A 21209-nucleotide genomic window follows, 5' to 3' on the forward strand; every position below is an offset into this window, starting at 1 on the left:
CAGGCCACACACACAGACACAGACACACACAGACACACACAGACAGACAGACACACACACACACACACACACACACACACACACACTTACTTCCCCTTAACACCGTTTCAGTTATTACAATCTGGAAAATCCTTTTTCCTCTATGAACTAGCTCACTCCAGTAAGGTAAGACAGCAATTAAGCCTCTGACCATGAAGAGAAGGTGTGAACTAACAAGTAGAGAGGACAGAAAGCAAACCGGTCAGGGGATGAGCATGCTCTGATTCAACGCTTACCTACTACAGCACTCAGACCAGTGTCACTGGCATAAGAAAACAGACACACCAGTGGAAAAGAAAGGAGAGTTCCACAACAAATCCTCACATTTATAATCCAGTGATGCTCAACAAAGGTGTCAAGACAGTCAACAGGCGCACAGGGAATACATAACTATTCCTATTACTAATTTATGTTATATATATTATGTACTTATATTTATCAATAATTGTTATAGGAATTAATTACTAATCCCAATAGCTGACAAATGGGATTACAAAGGAAAGTCTCTTCAGAGTGAAGAGACAGTCTACAGAATGAGAAAAAAATCCTGCCAACTACACATCAGAACATCAGACAGGGGGCTAATATCTAGAATATATAAAGAACTGAAAATTTTAAACACAAAAAAATCATCCAATCAATAAACAGGCTAATTAACTGAATAGACAGCTCTTGAAAGAAGAACTACAATGGCCAGTAAATGCTTGAAAAAGATCTTCAACACTCTTAGCCACCAGGAAATGCAAATTAAAACTGCTCTGAGAGCCTATCAGAACAGAACAGCTATACCAAGAAAACCAGTGCCACATAGGACCCTGGGGAAAAGGAGTCCATATTCAGTACCAGTGGGAAGGAAACAAGTGCAGCCACTATAGAAATCAGCATGGAGGGGCCTGGAAAAACTAAAAACCATGGATACCACCCAACGACACCACTTGGGTATAGACCCAAAAGACTCTAAATGAACACACCACAGAGGGGCTAAGCATCGGTGTTTAGTACTGCACTGTTCCCAATAGCTGGCAAACGGAAGTAGCCTAGATGTCCATCAGCACATGAAGGGATTAAGAAAACAGCACACACAGAAACAGCGGAATTTTAGGCAGCTGTAAAGAAAAATGAAGTCACCACACTTGCAGGAAAATGGACAGAATTGGAAAATATGTTAAGCAAAATGTGAGGCTCAAATACCACACACTTTCTCAGAGCTGGAGCCTAGATTTAAAATGTGTGTGTGTGTGCGTGTGTGTGTGTGTGTGTGTGTGTGTGTGTGTCTGTCTGTCTGTCTGTCTGTCTGTCTGAGTATAAGCCTATGTATACATACAGGCCATGAAACTAGAAGAGATCTTAAGGGGAAGAAAATATCTAGGGGTGGTAATGGAATATGTGGCTGAAAGCAGAAGGGGGAGAGATACTTGTCTGTCTGTCGTCTGTCTGTCTGTCTGTCTGTCTGAGTATAAGCCTATGTATACATACAGGCCATGAAACTAGAAGAGATCTTAAGGGGAAGAAAATATCTAGGGGTGGTAATGGAATATGTGGCTGAAAGCAGAAGGGGGAGAGATACTTGGGGAGAGGAAAGAACCCATGTGGGAGGGGCAGCATCACAGAGCACAGTAGAGAAGACAGATTAGAACACGGTGTAATGATACATAGGCATGAAATGCCATAATGAAACCATTATCTTGAATGGTAACTGAAAAAAATAAAAGCAGAGGCACAGAGACTGTAATTCAGTAGGGAGCGAGAACAGCGCTGGGGTGAGAAAGGGAACTGAAGTTGGATTCTGATCTCACACCACACACAGATTTTAATTCAGAAGGGACCAGAGATCAAAATATTAAAGCCAAAACTATAAAGTTGAGAAGAAAAATAAAGACACAAATCTTTGTGGCCTGGGATTAGGAAACGGTTTCGTAGTTAAGACACCAAACATTCAAACAAGAACAGAAACAGAATAGAAAACCTAGTGCTCGTCAAAAATTAAAACAAGAAGCTGGAGAGACACTTAGTGGTTAAGAGCTCTTGCTGCTCTTCCAGAGGACCTGGGTTCAGTTCCCTGTCCCCACACCATGCAGCTTACAACACCCTCTTCTGGACTCAGCAGGTCACTCATGTGCACAAACACACACAGACACAGACACACAGACACACACACACACACTAAAAGTAAAAACAAAATCTTAAGGGGCTTGGAGAGATGGCTCAGTAGTGGACCTGAATTTAGTTACCAACTCCCATAAGGCAGTTCACAACTCTCTTAACTCCATTTTTAGGGGATCCAACACTGCCTTCTGGCTTCCACTAGTACCAGGTACACACATAGTACATGTACATATATGCAGGCAAACATACACAAATATTAAACATCAAAATGCAGGTGTCCGAGTACATAGTCCACCTGTAACCCCAACACTCAGGAGGCAGAGAAGCAAGAAGGCCCATGAGTTGGAAGCCAGCCTGGGCTACACAGCAAATTCAAGGCCAGCCTAGACTACACAGTGAGACCTTGTCTCAAAAAAAAAAAAAAATCAAATCAAACTGGGGTTATAGCTGAGCGGTTCAAACCCTAGTACCTCCAAAAAAACACAAACCCGTGCTTTAAAAAAGAACGTACAAAAAAAACCAAAAAGTGGATGAAAATATCTGCAAATCATGTATCTGATACATTAGACTTACATCCAAAATATATAAAGAACTCTTATAACTCAACAACAAAAAAACATCAAGTGAAAAGTGACCAAATAATTTGCATAGCTACTCCTCCAGAGGCAGCATAAGATGTCTTCGGCAAGCACAGGAAAAGAGGCTCTGATTTCGCCATCCATCTGCCCAAGATAATGTGAACCAAACTACAGTGAATGCCATGCTGTGCCCTCTAGAACAAGGGGCATCAAAAAGATGAACAGTAACAAGCACTGCCCGCAGTGGTGGACAAACTGAGATCCTCACTTACCACTGACAGGGAAAAAGGGACTGTGGAGATTGTAGATTTCCTGGCCAGTCCCCAAAAGGCAGAGACAAGACCTGCACAGGACCCAGAGACTCCACCCACAGCCGTGCATATAGACATATGGAGAAATCAAAGCACGTGTCTACCCCAAAGCTGTACACAAATGATCCTAAACTGTACTGGTCAAAGCAACCTGCAACTGGAAATAAACAGCCATCAACTGACAAGTAAAAGGTGGTATGGCCATTAAAACGGGGTGTCGTTTGTCCTAAAAATGAATCAACTGTGGTGCTGCGTTAAAACACTGCACCTTCCCCGAATCCCAAGCTGTACGATTCCATTCACAAAAAATGCCCAGATGAGGCCAATCTGAAGAGAGAGAAGACAGACTTGCCTGGAGGAGGAGACGGGAGGGCTGGGGGATGGAGAAGGTGGCTGGGATGGGTGAGGTGTACCTTTTACGGTGAATGTAACACCTACTGTGATGACGAAGCTCAGTGAGTACACGAACCACCTACAGTCAAGTGAACGTTACACCTTCCGTCCTCATAAAGCCGCTGAATGAAAAAAAGCAGAGCCAATGTTCAGCGCGCGGATCTTCGAACCAGCAAAAATGGAAGCAGAACTCGCCATCACAGCTGAGTGACCGCCACCTCCCCGCTCCTTTTATTCGCTCAGGCACCAAATGAAAACTCTGAATTCGCCTTGGTTTCTAAAAGCAACAGGGGTTCTCTGCCATTCCACCCTCATAACCCTAATACGGACTGGAGCGTAACAGACTTTGAACGGAGCTTCTCCGCAACATACAAGATGTCCTTTAAATAGATTTAAAATTTTCAATTTGGAACTCCTCGGGTCCACTAGTTGCCAGTCCTCCATCAGCACCAAGGAAACATGAATGAACCTGGGCCACTCATGGGCTTATGATCTCTCAGTTTTAGGCAATTTACAAATCATGGTAAGTCACAACATGCAGTCACTTACAAATGACCAGGCTTCTACCCAGCGGAGCTCTACAGGACCACAGCCTAAATCAAACCTATCAGCTTAGCTAGTGTGTGAGCACTGAGGTGGGGAGCAATTACAGAAACAGCCCAGCACCTCTGACTCAGCAGGAGGTGGGAGACCACCTGAGACCAGCAGAAACCCCGACTGCAAGAAGAGCTGAGATTAAGCAAAACACTTTCCACCATTATTAGGAAACACTCTAAGCATACAGTAATATGTCATACCTGTGATCTCACAGACTGATTCTACGGAGCAGAGCCTTCTTCTTAGATATATAATAAACTTAATTGTCTTGAAACATTTACTCTTTAAAACATAGAAGGAAGAATTACTGATAAAGAAAAACTCAGCTAAAAAAATTTAAACTATTATCTCATATTTATCTCTTTCAAAAACAGAAACACACAAAGAAAATTGAACATTTATATGCATTTATTATCAATATGAAATAATTTACCCTGCTAAATCACTTGTAGGTATTCTTTCAAAATACTAATTGGGAGAGTTCATGACAAGACCCTGTGTTTAACAGACACCAGGGCCCTGGATTGTGTCCTCAGTAACGAAAAGACAAAACAAAATTTAAGCTCATTCGAAACCTGAAAATCAAATCAGCCGATACTACACATGAGTAACTTTGCCCGAAAATGATTTATACAAACAGGTCTGTCTCCACTGAATATGTGATTTGGAGAACTGATATTTCTTCACCCAAGGCTTGCATGGTAGTTAAATATTTGTTTGTTCCTTCGATATGATACCAAGTGTTCCTTAACTAGACATCACATTATGAGATGCATCATAGTTCAGAGGTTCTGTATCTAACCTGACAGACAGACAGACAGACAGGCAGGCAGGCAGGCAGGCAGAAATGTGCTATGTACACTCATTTGTAAGGTCTCAGAAAACAGGATAAATCACACTCCTGTGGACACACCTCCACACAGCCAGACAGCCAATAACTAAATCCTCCCCTCTTCCCCAACTGTTTAAACAAGCAGTCCACAGACACTTGCTCACACATCTTCAACCAAAAGAGCTGACTAGCAACTATCCACGGAACCAAAAGGCAAGGTTGAGAGACAGGTGAACAGAGCAACACACAGAGATTTCTACCGAAATCAGAGCTGAGCAGGCTCCCTGAGGAACTCTGGCCCCTTCTGTTAGGCAGGCACCATCAACTTGCTGTATTCTGTACGTTAATTCCTTATATGCAATGGACCATATCAAAGGCAGAACAGAACTTTCAAAAAATCAACCACAAAACCATATTCAACTTTGGCCCAAAATAAACCAAACTAAAATTATCCTCTAACTTGTCTTCTAAAGATAACACATTTTCATTGAAATATATTTGGACAAGCTGAGCATGGTGCTGTATGCCTGTAATCCCAGCACTTGGGAGGCTGAGGAAGGAGAATTAAAGGTCCAAGGCCAGCTGGAGCTACATAGCAAGTTCAAGGCCAGCCTGAACTACATATGAGGCCTTGTCTCAAGGCAGACAACTGAGGGTGTAGCTCAGTGGTAGAGTTCTTGCCTATCATATATGCAAGGCCCTGAGTTTATCCCCAGAACCGCAAAAAAGAAACCTGGATGGGCACATTTACTACAAATCAATCAAATATATAATTTAAGCAGAAAAGTATATGAAGTTTATATATTCACCAACCAGCTATTTTTAAAAAGTAAAAGTTAAAAAATAGTATGTTCTGTAACAGTTTATTTTATTTATTTACTTGGGGAAGGGGGTTGGGGCCTGTGCCACAGCACACATGTGGAGGTCGGAGAATAACCTGCAGGAGTCAGTTCTCGCTCCCCATCATGTGGGTCCCAAGGATCAAACCCAGATCGTCAAGCTTAGCCTCAAGCACCTTTACCCACTTAGCCATCTCACCAGTCCAACAGCTTCCTTTAAAAAAATAAAAAGAGTAACACTATAAAACAAATAATATCCTAAGAAACAATGGATGTTTTTACGTAATTCAATCTGGAGTTTTTCCATAAATCCATCCACTGACATGAACTGGTCACCAAAAGTTAAAACAGTAATCTGTCATCTGAGACAACTTTAAGTCTCAAGCGTGACATTAAATGATCTTATGTAACAGAGAGGAAGATTACATTCGAGTAAAACAGTCTTTGAACATCGTCACTGTAAGTTTATGTCCTGAACATGACTCTCCTGTAAAGAACCGCATTAGATTCACCACAAACATAATAAGGCTTATCAGAATTGTTCCTGCACCAAAATAAACCGACCATCTGCCAATATGACCATCTATGAATTTTCACTTTCATTAACACTTATGGTTATTATTTTTGTTTTCACATGAAAATAAGACCAGCAAATTCAGAAATGATACTAAGTAATAAATTCAGCTTGTGTTCAATGCTGAGAACGTCATCATTTTATCTGCCCTCTTGCTATCAAGACCATCAATTTAAGAAGGGAAACTCCGTGTTGGCCAGGTTCCAACACTGACCTCACACCGAAACAAAAATAACCATCTTAAAATAGCCCAACAGTCACCGGCCAACAACTGCACTGGCCTGAGATGCAGCACGGGCAGAAGTTATTTTCTCTTCTTCCTCCTGTACCTGAGCATTAACATTTCTGGACAAGCACTTTTATTTCCTCCAAATAAACACAGACCAGAAAAATGGGGGAAATGCAGTCAAAAGAGGCAAGCACTGTGTATGCCACGTCATCACCTTGAATCAAGCATCCTTAGAGCCGACGACCAAGAATTCGTGCAAGCCACAAAAAAGCCCTGCTTAATGTTCCTGTATGTCTAAAAATCAATCTCCAACAACTGAGTAATTATCAAACAGCAAATATTTTAGCAACACTATTTTTCTATCATTAAAGACATCATTTAAGGTGTCGACACCTCTTCAATGACAGGCAGCTCAGGCACCCTCGCTACCGTGCCATTATGCTGCCCTGTGGTGGCACCCCACTGCACCAGCACCAACCGGATTCCTGAGCATCCATCTCTACACAGAGACGCTCACAAAGCCGAGCCACAATGATGTTTGCTCTTTAATCAGATGAGCCTTCCACAAACCACACAAGTAAATGAAAATCTGAGTACTTACCTACAGTTGGGAGGCGGGTCCAACGTGATTTCCGCAAGTTCCTTTTGAATTCTTTAAAATGAAGACAAGGAAAGTCATGTTCAAACGTCTTCACTCTCAAAGTGTTTTAGCAATACTTTAGACTTTACAGTAATACCTCCCTTTGATATGCTTTTAAGAGACATGCTAGTCCTGTATAAGGCACGACATAGTGACAAAGGTGATTTCTCCCAGTTTTGAAGCAGGGCCTACCCAGAGAGGGGGGCAGAAGGCATCAGCACATCAACCATTTACCCACTGTGGAAGCAACACCATGATGTCCATATCAACCCTCAAAATGAGGACTGTTTTCTTCAAACACTGTTTCCCTCGGCTCTGGAGCAGAGGGAAAAGCCCCCGGGAGCTCCCGCACTTCTGCGCATTCAGTGGCTGAGCCGGCAGTCAATTCTCCAGGAACGTTTCCCGCTTTCTTCCGCCCCCCTGGATAAACTGCGGCAGTACGAGAAAGGCAGAGACAGGCCAGGAGAGACTCCCCAGTCTGCGCCCAAACCGTCGATAAATCCATCTTTTCCATTTTATATATTTTATGCTGTTTTTCTCCCTCAATGGCCATGCGGCTGGACCCAGAGCCAGGACCACTCAGCTAGGGGCTCAGGGGACAAAAAGTAATAGCACCAGCTAAGATTTCTAGTTTAATTGCAAACAGCTGCCACATCCACATTATTTAGTGATCGTAAGAATGCTAATACAAATTTAACTTCCGGTTTGTATTAGCACATCCCCACATGGGACAGGGAGCTTCACACACCAAGTTGAACCCAAGCATCCTGGCTGATTCAAGCAACTGGTGAAGAAGGAGATGTCAGTATCTTATACTGTCCTCTAACACCCAGAGCAGGCTTCCAAGCCTGCCACTCGTTCCTTCCAAGAGAACAGCCCCTGTGCTGCGTGCGTTATTTTAATGGCACTACATGAGTTTAACACCAAGAAAAGAAGAAATTTTAAACTTGCCTCGGTCCTCGGGATATTTGTGGGGCGCACTAGGGATTGAACCCAAGGACTTAGAGGTGCCGAACACAGCACCGCCCATAATCATGGACGGCTTTCTACTTGATCCTAAGTGCATGCAGCAGCCTACGTGCACACAGAGGCAACCAGGGTGAGTGAGGGAGGTAAGTGCAGCTGCCTCCCCACCCCTCCCTCAGGCCTCGTTAAATCCAGTAAAAACATTCTCAAAAGCATTTCTTCTTTACCTCGTAGATAAATGAGATTATTAACAGGGTCCCTGGTATTTATGACAGCGCATGAACCACAGCTAAGAATCTAAATAACATTTACACCCAGATACTTTCATTCTGTACATTTTTATTTATTTATTTGTACTTTACGTGTGAGTGTTTGGTCTGCATGTATGTAAGTGCACCACGTTTATACAATACCTGCGGAGGACAAAAGAAGGGGTCGAATCGCCTGGAACGGGAGTTATAGAAAGTTAGCCACTGTGTGGGTGCTGGGAACCGAACCCAGGTCCTCTGCAAGAGCAGCCAGTGTTCTTAGGCACTGAGTCATCTCTCCGTCTCCTCATCCTGTATCTTTTTAAAACCAATTTTCTACATTTGTCTATTTGTGTGTGTATATAAAGAGGTGAGGTACACATGTACCACCACACACGTGACACACATGTGGAGGTCAAAGAGCAACTGAGGGAATCTGTTCTCTCCTTCCACCACCAAACCGGGGATCAAACTTACACTCACACTGTCGGGCTCAGCAGCAAGCACCTTTACCGCCAAGCCGCCCCAGCCCTCCTTCTACGTCTTTTTTAAGGGAACAAATGGACCTACTCAAGTAAACAGGACCCCACCAAGAGAACGATTACCAACTCCCTTGTCTAATCCACACAATTCAAGACTGGAGAGGTGTCATAACATGGACCGAGCCCGAGAAGCTCAAAGTCAAAGATCTTCCCTTCTAATTCTAGTGGTCATTAGCTGAGCCCACACGCAAAGGTACTGCTGACACCTGCTCTGTGGGTCTCGGTCTCCATCTCCTAAGATACTAAGAAGTGTCACTAGGACAAGCTCCACAATCTCTCTTATCTTTAACACACTGTAATTTCTATTTGTAAATGAGTAAATATGGCCTCAAACCGAAAACCAGAAGTCTCAAAGCCCTGAAATGGAACAACATATTCATGGATTTCATAAAAGTATAAAACAGGCTTTCAAAATGAAATGGCTAAGTCCAGGTTAAGGTAGCCAGCTGAGCACTCACAGACTCACCCCTCCTATCTGGGAGAGTTGGGGGTCAGGGGATTAAAAACATGCAAAGGAAATAAACTACAAAGAGAAGGGGTTGAAGGGAATCAATGGAACAGGTTGTAACTGGCAAAAGAAAGCTCTTGAATGGATAAAGATATCATAAAGATTCAAAAGGGGTGGGGTATAGCTCACTGGTAGGCCTTTCCCAGCACATGTAAGGTCCTGGGTTTGAATCAACAGGACAAAAAATAAAAAATAAAAATAAGATTCAAGGACTGAAAAAAATTTTTTTAAATGTCCAAAGGAAGGGGGAAAAAAAGCTACATAGGAAATACAAATCAAATATGAAGGAAACTTTAACATATATGTTTTATTTTTATGTGTGTGAGTGTATCATCTGCATGTGTGTAAGTGCACCCATGCTGTGCAATGCCTGCGGAGGTCAGGAAAGGGTGTTGGATCCCTTGGAACTGAAGTTACAGATGATCGTGTGGGTGCTGAGAATCAAACCTGGGTCCTCTGCAAGAACAGCCAGTGTTCTTAGCCACTGAGCCATCTCTCCAGTCCCAAAACTTAAATATATTTTTAACCAAATAAAGATGTTATGAGGTGGGGAGATTTATCTATTGGCCTGAATGCTGTGCCCTCCTGTGCAGTGTAGGAATCCCCTAGCGCTTCCAGGAAATATAACTCCAATTTGCTGTGTGCTCTGATACTGACAGTTTACAGTTGTACAACTGGTTGACCCCTTATTAATCACAATGCACAGAAGATGGGCTGTAGTTGCACTATCCTGATAAATATCACAAATGTTGAACCTGAAGGAAACTAAGTATAGCTAATAAAAACCAGGCACGGGTCAGTAGCGACAATAGGGAATGTCAGACTAAGTATGGCTATCTCCACTTCACAAGGCCGGCAGCAAGAAACACTGCCTGGGGCTGGAGAGACGGCTCAGTGGTGAAGAGCACTGGCTGCTCTTGCAGAGGACCCAGGGGTTCTAGTCCCAGCACCCACATGACAGCTGACAACCATCTGTGTCTATAACTCCAGTTCCAGGGCATCTGTCACCCTCTTCTGGCCTCCACGGGCATTGAGTGACAAGGTGCACTTACATACATGCAGGAAAAACACTCATACACATAAAATAAAAATAATAAATATTTTTTGAAAAAAGAAACTACTGAAATGTGAAAGAAGGGCTGGTTTACCAACACTCTTCAGAGCATAAAGACTTTTGAAATGCAACTATCATTAATTGGAAGAATTAGTAAACAAACTAAATCCTAATTTTCAGAGCTAGATGTCAAAAGATGTTGTTAGACAATTTAATAAATAAGAAATAAGTACATTATTTACAGTTACATAGAAAACCCACAGTAAGGCTGAGACCAGAGATAGCTACAAAGTTTCTTTTAAAAATGCTGGGACTGGGGCTGGACACATGGATCAGTGGTTAACACTGGCTACTCTTGCAGAGGATCAGGGTTCGATTCCCAGCACCCACATAGCAAATAACAACCATCTGTAACTATAGTTCCAAGGGATCCGACACCCTCTTCTTACCTCTGTGGACACTGCATGACATGGGTGCACTTACATACAAACAGGCAATACACTCATACACATAAAATTAAAAAATAATAAAATATTTTTAAATGTTGGGACTATTTATGGAAGAAGGATATACAAAAAAACTCTTGCTTTTCACTAAAAAAAACCAACAACAAACAAACCTACACTGGGTGATTTGTTATGAGTCATGAGTGGCTTTAAAAAAAATATTTTATTTTAAATTATGTAAATGAATGTGGGTATGTGCATGTGTGTGAAGCTGTCCTTGGAGGCCAGAAGAGGGCCTCAGGTGCCCTGGAGCCAGAGTTATAGGTGGTAGTTAGCTGCCTGATATGGGTGTTGGGAACCGAAGGTAGGTCCTTTGTGAGAACAGTACTTGTTCTGAACTGCTGAGTCATCTCCCAACCCACACCGTCATTTTCATAAACAGGCTTTAAATTGAAAGAAAGGAAACAGACATTCAAAGGAACACTCTTCAACTCGGAAACTAGTTTTTAAGTCCAGCTAAGCAACCCAGATGACCTTGAACTCAGGCTCCAAAGTAACGAGATCAGAACCCACATCCTACTGAAAACCATTTTTAACACAGAAGGATTTTGTTGGAATTTTAAAATATCCTGCTTGATGTGCATTCTGCCCCTTTTGGTTTAAAAAACTGACAAGTTGCTAAAATCAAGAGAACAAATGACTCCAAATCCTGTGAGAATTGAAGAAAGGGGAACACTCATTCACTGCTGGTGGGATTGCAAACTCGTGCAACCCCTATGGAAAGCAGTGTGGAGAACTCTTAAAAAACTGAAAATGAACTTTCCACAAGACCCAGTTATACCATTCCTTGTATACCCAAAGGACTCATCCTACTGGTAAAGACACTTGCACATCCATGTTTGTTGCTGCTCTTTTCACAACAGCTAAGAGATGGAAGCAACCTAAGTGTCCCTCAACTGACGAGTGGATAATGAAAAGGTGGTTCATTTACACAGTGGATCAGTGGTAAGGAAAGATGAAATCATGAAATCTGCAGGTAAATGGATGAACTAGAAACTGTTATACTAAGTGAAGTAACACAGACTAAGAAAAGCAAGTCATGTATGTTCTCCCTCATCTGTGGATCTTAGCACCAAATCCTCATGAGTATATATCCTGATGTAGCTGCCGGAACCACGGAGACAGAAAGGAAGCACAGAGATAAAGGGAAAGAAAAGTGCCCAAGGGTGGGAGACAGAAGGAAACAGATGTTAGCAAGGGGGAAATGGAGGTATTCAACTAGGAACAGAGAAAGGAGGCCATACGAGGAACCATGCAGGCAAAGGGGAAGAAGGAGCTCAAGAGATGGGGCATAGTAGGAGACGGGTGTTATCAAGGGGGGCACTTTAACTGAAGAGAGTGGAGGGAGAGTTAGACTGGGAGAGAAAGATGAGAAATAACAGTGCTTAGGTAGTGTGAAAAACCAGAGGGAATGTCTTAGTTCAAAAGCTTACTGAAAAATAAACATACATATCTGAACATGAGTGCGTGTGTACAGCTGAAGGCTGTGTAATAAGAAACACAGTGCCAGACAAGAGGAACCTCCCTTTGAGCTATTGGTTAGGGTAGTCTAAGAGACTCCCAAAATAACACAGGCTATTGCCATAGCCCTTGATTAGCTCCCGAAACTTGAAGGTAAGACCCTTTTGCTGAAGACAGGACGTACTTCAGACACAGGACTTGGAGCAATGGAGCTGGAACCAACCTGGAAGCCATCTCCCTGAAGACTGGCTCTCATAGTTCTAGAGGTTACTATGCTAGCTGCTAAGGGAGAAAAATCAATGGTCCATCCCCAGCTGTAAAGCCTATAATCACCACAATTACCAGCACAGTAAACTATATTGGTGCAGTGGTGGTACTTTTATCTTGGGGGTAACCAACAGCTACCTAATTGGACTTAAAGTCCACTCAATGGGAAGGAACTCATGTATGGCACTGAAAACATAGCCAAATACACTTGGCTAGAGAAGTCATAGAGCCTAGAGAAAACCCTCCATCTGTCACATCCTGAGACAAACGTAATGTTTTACTGTATGCTAAATATGGATCCTTATACTTACAGAGAAGTATGCCAGTCACCACTCATCAAAGAAGCTTCTTTTTGTAACAGATGGGGACTATTATAGAGTTCTACAACTGGTCACACACAGAGAGTGTGTGAGATGCCCACCCTAAGTGACACATCTACAATGGAACCTCCATACGTAGGGTTCAGGGAACAGAGCAGAACAAGGGGTAGAGAGAACACGAATGCATCCCTCAACTCTCACCAGCAAAGCTTCCTCATGCCACAGACGGCGATGAACATAGAAGGTCACAACTGGACAAAGTACAGAGGATAAGAGACCGCAGAGCGCATGTCCCTGGATAGGACTCACACTAAACTTCACCCACCCAAGACTCAGGGACAGTTGCAGAAGAGGGGGTGGAAAGATTGTAAGGGCCAGGGGAGGAGGTGCATGACCATAAGGAAACAGAGTCTTAACAGGCTCCTGGGAACTTGCTCACATGAACTTACAGCAACGGTAACAGCACACACAAGACCTAGGCAACCTCAACCAGATAAAAACCAGCATAGGACTGGGGAAATGGGCAGGAGGCCCTGACCTTAGCTGAGGAACTATTGGCAGATGATCACTGCTGGGTGAGGGAGAGCTGATCTTAAAAGGAATGATGCTAGACAGGCTGAACAGGCCCCAGTGGAAGAACTCACACCAAGGGACATCTGGATACAGAAACTTGACTTGATATGCCTTAACATATATTACAAAATGCATGAAATCCTATGGGCGGGCTACAGGGGGTGCTCATAGGGGAGAGGGTCTAAATATAAAGATTATTGTATGGAATGTACAAAAATGCAATAAAAATATACACTAAAAAACCTGGCAAATCCAAATTTCCTGTTGGAATTCTGCAACAGAACCCAGACCTCTCTCCCCATGACATAATTCCAAATCCTTATTATTCAATACAAAAAGCAATTTCCTGATAAATTTGACAACTCTGAGGAATAAGCCAATACGATAATACATTTTGAGCCACCATAACCTTCGAATGGCTGTATTTCTCTCGATAGAAAGGATTATACGAAGAATTGCTACTTAAGCGTTGCAAGGTGTCCTGCTGTTTCAATGACAGCAATTCAATTCTAGCTCAGAAAACTGTGATGGTGGTATGTATGAAGTTTCTCCGACTTGACATGTCGGTAAGGAAGTCCCTGTTTCAGGGACTGTCCCTTGGGGTGAGGGAAAATGAAGAAAGTATCAATACCTAACCCTTAAAGTGTACTTCTCACAGGATGATCTTAGTCCTCTAAACATGAATTAAGTCACAGAGAATGCTCTGTTGCTGCTTTATCATTTAAAAATTAAGGAAACGAGGTTTGGTTATTCTAAACAAGCAAGGAGAAAGACCAAGACAATTGTCTTCCAAGCCAAACAAACCAAAGATCTCTCTTACCAGAATTTCTAAGGCACAATTTCCTCAGAAAACTGGCAGCATCTCCGATTCCCATCATCCCTGTAGCACAACTCCAGCTTTCGATGGCACAGAAGTTACTAAGTGCACATACTTACTGAGAGCGTCAAAAGGCAAATTACAAACTAAATTCCAGTATATATGACTTCACTGAAGGCTTTGTTCAGGAGTGAAAGACGGGAACACAGTGAGGTTCTGTGTGATACTTGCCTCAAGAAAGGTGTGGGAGGGTTGGCTTAACAACCACAATTCACTCAGACCCAACTGAGGAGTACGGTACCGAAACTACACAGAACGAGGAACATACAGGCGTGCTTTTAAACATCTACATATTGATGATGGATCAGAAAACGAAGCTGTGTATGAGTACAGCACACACACAAATCTTGAGTTTCACTCACTGGTCCAAGGCCCAGCAGCACACAGAGGCTTCATGAAGGACTGGGAAGTAGCATCTCAGAGACCTGAGAGACTGATCATCACACCTGGACTTCCTCTTTTAAAAGTAGATTTTATTTTCATTTGTGCGTATGTATGTCTGTCTGTGTGAGTATGTGCACATGCTTGTGCACTCCCAGGAGAGGTCAGCAGGTCTTTTGGGGCTAGAGTTACAGCAGTTTTGAGTGACCTGACGTCAATGCTGGGGCTCAAACTCTGCAACAGCAGCAAATGTTCTTAACCCTGAGCCATCTCTCCAGCCCTTCCGATATCCCCTGGTGGACCACACACCTTACACACTGCACACCTTAGACAGCACACACCTTGGACACAGCACACCTTAGACACAACACACCTTAACACATGACACACATTAGACAGCACAGTGCTCCTAACCAGCTGAACTATTTTATTCCCCGAACATCTCAGGAAAGCACTGTACTAGGTACTTTAAATTTTTTTTCATGACAAAATACTCTGAAGAAGACATAGTGCCCTTGCACAGAAGCCTAGAATTTAACTCTGAATGACAGTAAATGCCACATACCTGTCACTTAAGAGACCACTGGTTTGGGGAGACATCATTAATTAAACGTGCATTCAACTGTAAAACGCTTCCTGACTTCAAAACGTTAGAAAGTCTTAAATGTACACTTCAAGAAAACACAGTAACTACAAGGAAATGTAAAAGAGCCCGTTGGTAGGATTAAACACCACGCTGGATCATACTAGAACCTACCCCTCAGCCTAGCAAAAATGTGTAAGTCTAGAATAGCATCATGTTGAATGGCCAGTAACATTACAATGCCAAGTCAAAATCGAACTAATTTGAAATCAGTGTGATGCACAATTCATACTCATTGATGTACCAATATGAAAGAGGCAGCAATCAATTCAATGAAGATCTCAAAATTGGTACTTTATGGAACTGACTAGTAACTTTAATCAAAAGTGTCTACCTTTAATCAAAAGCATCACCTGACTGCGTATAACAATAGTGATGAGATATCTCAAGAGGCGAGGCCACGGTCAGCACAGGCTTTGAAGAGCAAACTGTTGTCAAACAAGGGGGAATGCATCAAAGATGTAACCTCTCCTCTTCATTCTAAGAGACAGAAGTTGATGCCACTGCCTGAATACCTAAACGTGCACATACTGCTCTGCACTACCTCCAAAGTGAGATGTTTTAAGGAAATATGTTTCGACAACAAATTATTAATTCCACAATTATAGCACATTTATTATAGCAATTATTAATCCTACAATTATAGCACATTTCATTTAGAAATTGAGTCCCTAAGTGGAAAGCACTTTACCTGAGTTTCTATAAAATGTATTTAATTACAGCATCTGCGATGTTCCAGGTTCACAACACACTAAGACCTCCGAGCTTTGCAGCTATTTCATCTTGTCAAAGTCTGCACCAAACAGAGGTGAAAAATGTCCCTGCAGACAGTAACTGGCACAGGGTCTAACTGGAAGCATCCTTTCCAAAGCGCTTACTATATGCAAAACACCACATCCAGAACACAGGGACACTCTCAGAGGGTACCATTATCACCTTCATTTTTCAAGAGGAAACTGAGGCAGCGGGACATGGTGAACCCCAGCACTTGGGACACTGAAGCAGGAGGCTATCAAGTGCAAAGCCAGCCTAGGCTGTAAGCTGAGTGAGACTCTATATCACCCTGTCCATGCCTCTCTCCTGAGAAAAGGTGAGTGTGGCTGTGAGATAGTGCACTGAGTTAAAGGCCAGAAAGACACGGGACCCAGGTTCCAAGCCCAATCCTGTCTCTTGAGTCCAAACTTTACTGGCAACTGGTTAGCTCATAGAATGGTACTATTTAGGAAAGAAGTCTTCATCTAAATAAAATCAATTATTCAGTTTTTTAAAGTATAAGTTAAAATTTTTATTTTGAAACTCCCTCTAACTTTAGGTTCTAGCTGAAACCCTAATGTCCAAGGAAAGCCTAACCATGCAATAAACTGGAGAACTCTAAGACAAGAAGGAGCTGAGTCGATAGGCCAGCTGTGCTAGGCACATGGATGGGGCCAGCTGTGCTAGGCACACGGATGGGGCCAGCTGTGCTAGGCACACGGATGGGGCCAGCTGTGCTAGGCGCACTGACAGAACAGACAGTGAACAGGGTGAATGGGGGGGGGGCTTCTTCTCATGAGTCTCAATTTTCCCCAAGTTCTTAGAGCCTTGATAACAAACTTTACTATCTTAAAATTGAACAAATCGACACGAAAGCAGCATTTTTACCTGTAAAACCCATACACAGCTTCACTGGCTGTTACCCGTAAATCACATGAAGACCTTATGAAGAAAAATCAGGATCACAACTTCAAACTCACATGTTCAGTAGAATGATTTTGCCTGTGAAGGGATTTTTCCTGCCTGTGGGAAAGGGGAAAAAGGTACCTCTTCCCTTCACCAGTGAACAGGACCACGTCGTAGAGTGTTGGTCAGGTGCGGCCCTGGACTCTGCATGCACGTCATCTCTATCCCCTGTCTGAAGAGGAAGAAAGCATCCTCCTCCTTCTGTATTTTAGTCATGAAATCACTACCAGTAGATATAGAGTGCACTTTCTAGAACACCATGGTAAAATGAAGGCTGGGACAACTCATCAACTGGAAAGCACCATATTCTCACATCAAAAAGTACACCCTCCTCACAGAAAGACTTTGCCTTGAGGTATTTCCTAGGGATGCTCCTGGAGCAAGGCACAGGCAGGCCCACTCCCCCATGACCTGAACAGCCTTCCTCCTCCCCTTTTCTGATATAGCTCTGGGAGCCTCCCAATCAGGGCTGAGTGCAAGTTCGCCCACCTAAATGGAACTCGGAAGGTATCTGAACAGCTCTTCCCCATCCACCCCAAGCCGTCTTTTACCTAAATGTCCTATTTTCTCCATTCCTGACCTTTCTTATCCTCCTACCCTAGCCCTGCCTTCCCACAGCAACTTATTCTGCTTTGTGGCCAAGGAGAAAAAAAAAAAAAAAGTCATCCCACTAAGCCCCTTGGATGGAACAGCCAAAAGAAACAGAACCCCTCCCCCACCCTAGCATGCTCCAACAGGGAAATGCAAAGACTTAATATCTGGGCTATCTGACTTTCCATAATTTTCTCCACCGAAGTCAGGGATCCACACAAGGAGAAATGGAACGCTCAGTCAGGCCTGTAGAGTGCAGCCCACACACTGCACCCAGGACCCTGTGACTACAGCCTAGGACATCTGTAGACCATAACGTCATGTCATAATGTCAAAAGGGCAGACGCCCTGTGTCCACTCTACTGGGATGGCTTGCCAACCAGTCACCATCACGCCAAGATCTCCCCCATGGGGCCTGCAGAGGTTCTTCCCAACCGTGTGGACAAGACTGAGCTAGCTCCGACACACAGCCTTTGGTTGAGGGGAAGGAAAGAGTTCCCCTAATTCCTATCTGCCAATAGCTTAGGAAGCCATCATTCAGCGTTCAGACAATATACCAAGTGTGAAGTTCCCACAGGAAGAAAGTTAAATTAACACCTACAGATGGCTGTTAGTCACACTTCTTATTTGCTATTTAAAAAAAAAGTATTAAAGTCAGAGTCTAAAATCACAAGACAGGTAAGAGTCGAACAAATTTAATTCGTCTTTCAAATTATTTTCCAAGAGTCAGTGTATAACGTAATGGTATCAAAATAGATTTCACCTAAGCCTGTTGGCATGCCAATCATCCTAAGAAGCAGTGATAGAGAATCATTCAGATACTTTCCAGATCTGTCCATCCTCTAGGGAAAACCCACATGGAGACTGATCCACGGCCTAATGTAATGAAATCAACATGTGTTTGTGGTTGACTCTAGCGTTTACCAACAGGGAGGGGCAGAAACCAAATTATCACTCAGTAATTATTTCAGTGGATCTCTGTGCTGTGCGTGCGTGCGTGCGTGCGTGCGTGCGTGCGTGCATGCAGAAGCCAGAGGTTAACATCAGGTGTCTGCTTTATGACTCTACCTTGTTTTGGCTTTGTTTTTAGATACGATTTCCACATTAAACCTGGAGCTCACTGACTTGGCAGGACTACGCCCACTCTCCCTCAGGGCCGGGGATACAGACATGTGCTGCCGCACCCACCTTTCACATGGATCCTACAGATCAAACACAGGTTTTCATGCTTGTGCAACCAACACTTTAATCATTGAGCAACCGCCCCAGCCCCGATTTCAGTAGAATCTTAATTCCTATTCTGTGTGTTGGTAATGAACAGGACAATGTCTTTATGGCTAGGTAACCATAAATCAAACACCATACTTTCATAATGTCCTGCCCACGCTTCCCTGACAAGACATTAATACATCAACACACTAATGATATGGATTTCATAACTTGGCAGGTCCCTTAACTTTAAAAAGTTCTCCACAATTAAAAGCATCTTTTAAAAAAAAAGAGCACCTTAAAGGGGAAAAAAAAATTCTATGAATTTTATGGCCTTCAGTCCAGAAAAACGACTAAGCACAAGAAAGGACTTAAGATGAGCACCTGACAGCACACTAAAGCAAGAGCGACTGCAGCACCTTTTCGCACTAGTTGACAGTTTGGCGGCCGTCTTGCTGGATATCTTCCCCTCCTTCTTCTTGGGCTGAACTTGCTCTCGTTCAGGTTCTGGCTGGACACTTTCACGCTGATCCCCATCGGAACTTCCCCCGCTTGTGCTCGGACTGTCGTCAACTCTCTGTGCCTCCGTGGACATTTTAGATCCTGGGTTAAAGAATCAAAAGTCATTTATTCAACTTTGAGAATAAAGACAATGCGATCCAGAACGGGGAGACAGCGAGTCAAGAAACAGAAGTAAAATTAGGTATAAAAATGAAAGCTGCTCATTTACAAAACAAACAGCTCTGGGGGGTTGCCAAAACTTTCCTTCCATCCATTCATGCAAAAGTTAGACACAATTTTGGTAGTAACTTTATTCAAAACAGACAAAAATGGATAGGATTCCAAAGTTGACTGATGAATGGCTAAGCACATGGGACGTCCACCTGAGATACTACTCAACCACAGAGAAGTCTAGTGTCTGCTTCAACAGGAGCCTCAAATCCTTATGTTAAGTGAGAGAAGCCAGCCGCAAACGACCACAGGCTGCACAGGCCCATTTACAAGAAATGTCCAGCTGGGCATAGTGGCACACACCTTTAATCCTTGGGAGGCAGAGGCAGGGGGATCTCTGAGTTCAGGGCCAGCCTGATCAACATAGTGAGTTCCAGGCCAGCTGGGGCTACAGGGAGACCCTGTCTCAAAAAGACCAGGAAAAAAAAAAAAGAGAGAGAGAGAAATGTCCAGACAGGGAGGCAAGCACACAGCAACATAGAGTCAGGGTAAAGGGAAGAGATTTCTAACAAGTAGGACATTTCCTGTGGGTGATAAAAATATTCTTAAATTAGATGGTGGTCGTCGTCTAACACAGAGCTTTTGTTTCATTTTGTTTAAGATGCTGAGTCCTGAGCCCAGGGCCTGGATCAGTAAGTTACAATCTCTAGGCCAAGCTGTGCCTTTCAATAGAATGAATTTGGAGCTGGGTGTAGCTTGGCGACAGAATGCAGATTCTGCATGGACACAGCCCAGAACTCAATCTCCAGCTCTGACGAAGGGAGAGAGGGTTAACTTTATAACACAAATTATATCTTGAAAGGGCTGCCATAAAGGGAACCAAAAGAAAACAGGAGGATTAAGAATCTAATTTCTACCAGGCATTCTGGTTAGCGCTTCGAACCCAGCTGAGACTAATCTGGACAGGTAAGCAGACCTGCAAAGTGTCCTAACAAGTCAGGCGAAGAGACACAGGGCGGACAGACCAGGGCATCGCCAGGCTCAGATCCAATCAATAAGTCCTCAGAGCTAAGCCAAGGTTAAAATCCTCTAAGCTAGGAAATTGTTTTAAGTAACCTTTGCAATAACAGAACAGAGGCCATGAGATTCTAAATAAAAACTGGACCTTAGGAGGGTGTGGGTACTGACCCAGATCCACTACGGAACCATGTTCCACAAGAGACGGAAGTCATGTTGAGATGCTCGAGAATCCATTTTTCCCAGGGTCTGGAGGAAAGCTCCCTCAAGTTTTGAAGATCCTTTGCTCTGAGTTCCTGCTCCCAGCAGAGTTCTGTCACCAACTCAATTTCAACCCCTTGACACCATGGAAACAGCAGGCAAAAAAACTCAGTAAGTGGAAAGGGTCCTCCCCTCTCCAATCCCATCCCATCAGAATCATCTGTATTTGTTCATCACTAAAATACATATGACCCAATGCTGACAGACCCAGAACTGGACTCACAAAACCGATGCTCAGAATCTACAGGGCCTTCTG

At 43.3% G+C, this 21209-nt stretch overlaps 1 protein-coding gene across 2 annotated transcripts in view; it reads right to left on the reverse strand.

Annotated features, from left to right (window-relative positions):
- LOC103734272 (ubiquitin-conjugating enzyme E2 E2) overlaps positions 1–21006 on the reverse strand; it is a 315167-nt gene extending 294161 nt beyond the window's left edge. The window contains exons 1-3 of one of the 2 annotated variants that reach the window (XM_008833155.3): positions 20864–21003; positions 19423–19606; positions 7100–7150 (exon numbers count right to left, since the gene is read on the reverse strand). In XM_008833155.3, coding sequence (XP_008831377.1) covers positions 7100–7150; positions 19423–19598 — 227 coding nt within the window. In that variant the 5' untranslated portion in view covers positions 19599–19606; positions 20864–21003. Of the gene's footprint in view, positions 1–7099; positions 7151–19422; positions 19607–20863 lie in introns of both variants that reach the window. The other variant, XM_029563532.1, reaches the window with a different exon arrangement.
- Between the last annotated feature and the right edge of the window lie 203 nt (positions 21007–21209).

This window comes from Nannospalax galili, unplaced genomic scaffold, assembly GCF_000622305.1.
Source record: "Nannospalax galili isolate Female #2095 unplaced genomic scaffold, S.galili_v1.0 scaffold215, whole genome shotgun sequence".
Taxonomy (NCBI): domain Eukaryota; kingdom Metazoa; phylum Chordata; class Mammalia; order Rodentia; family Spalacidae; genus Nannospalax; species Nannospalax galili.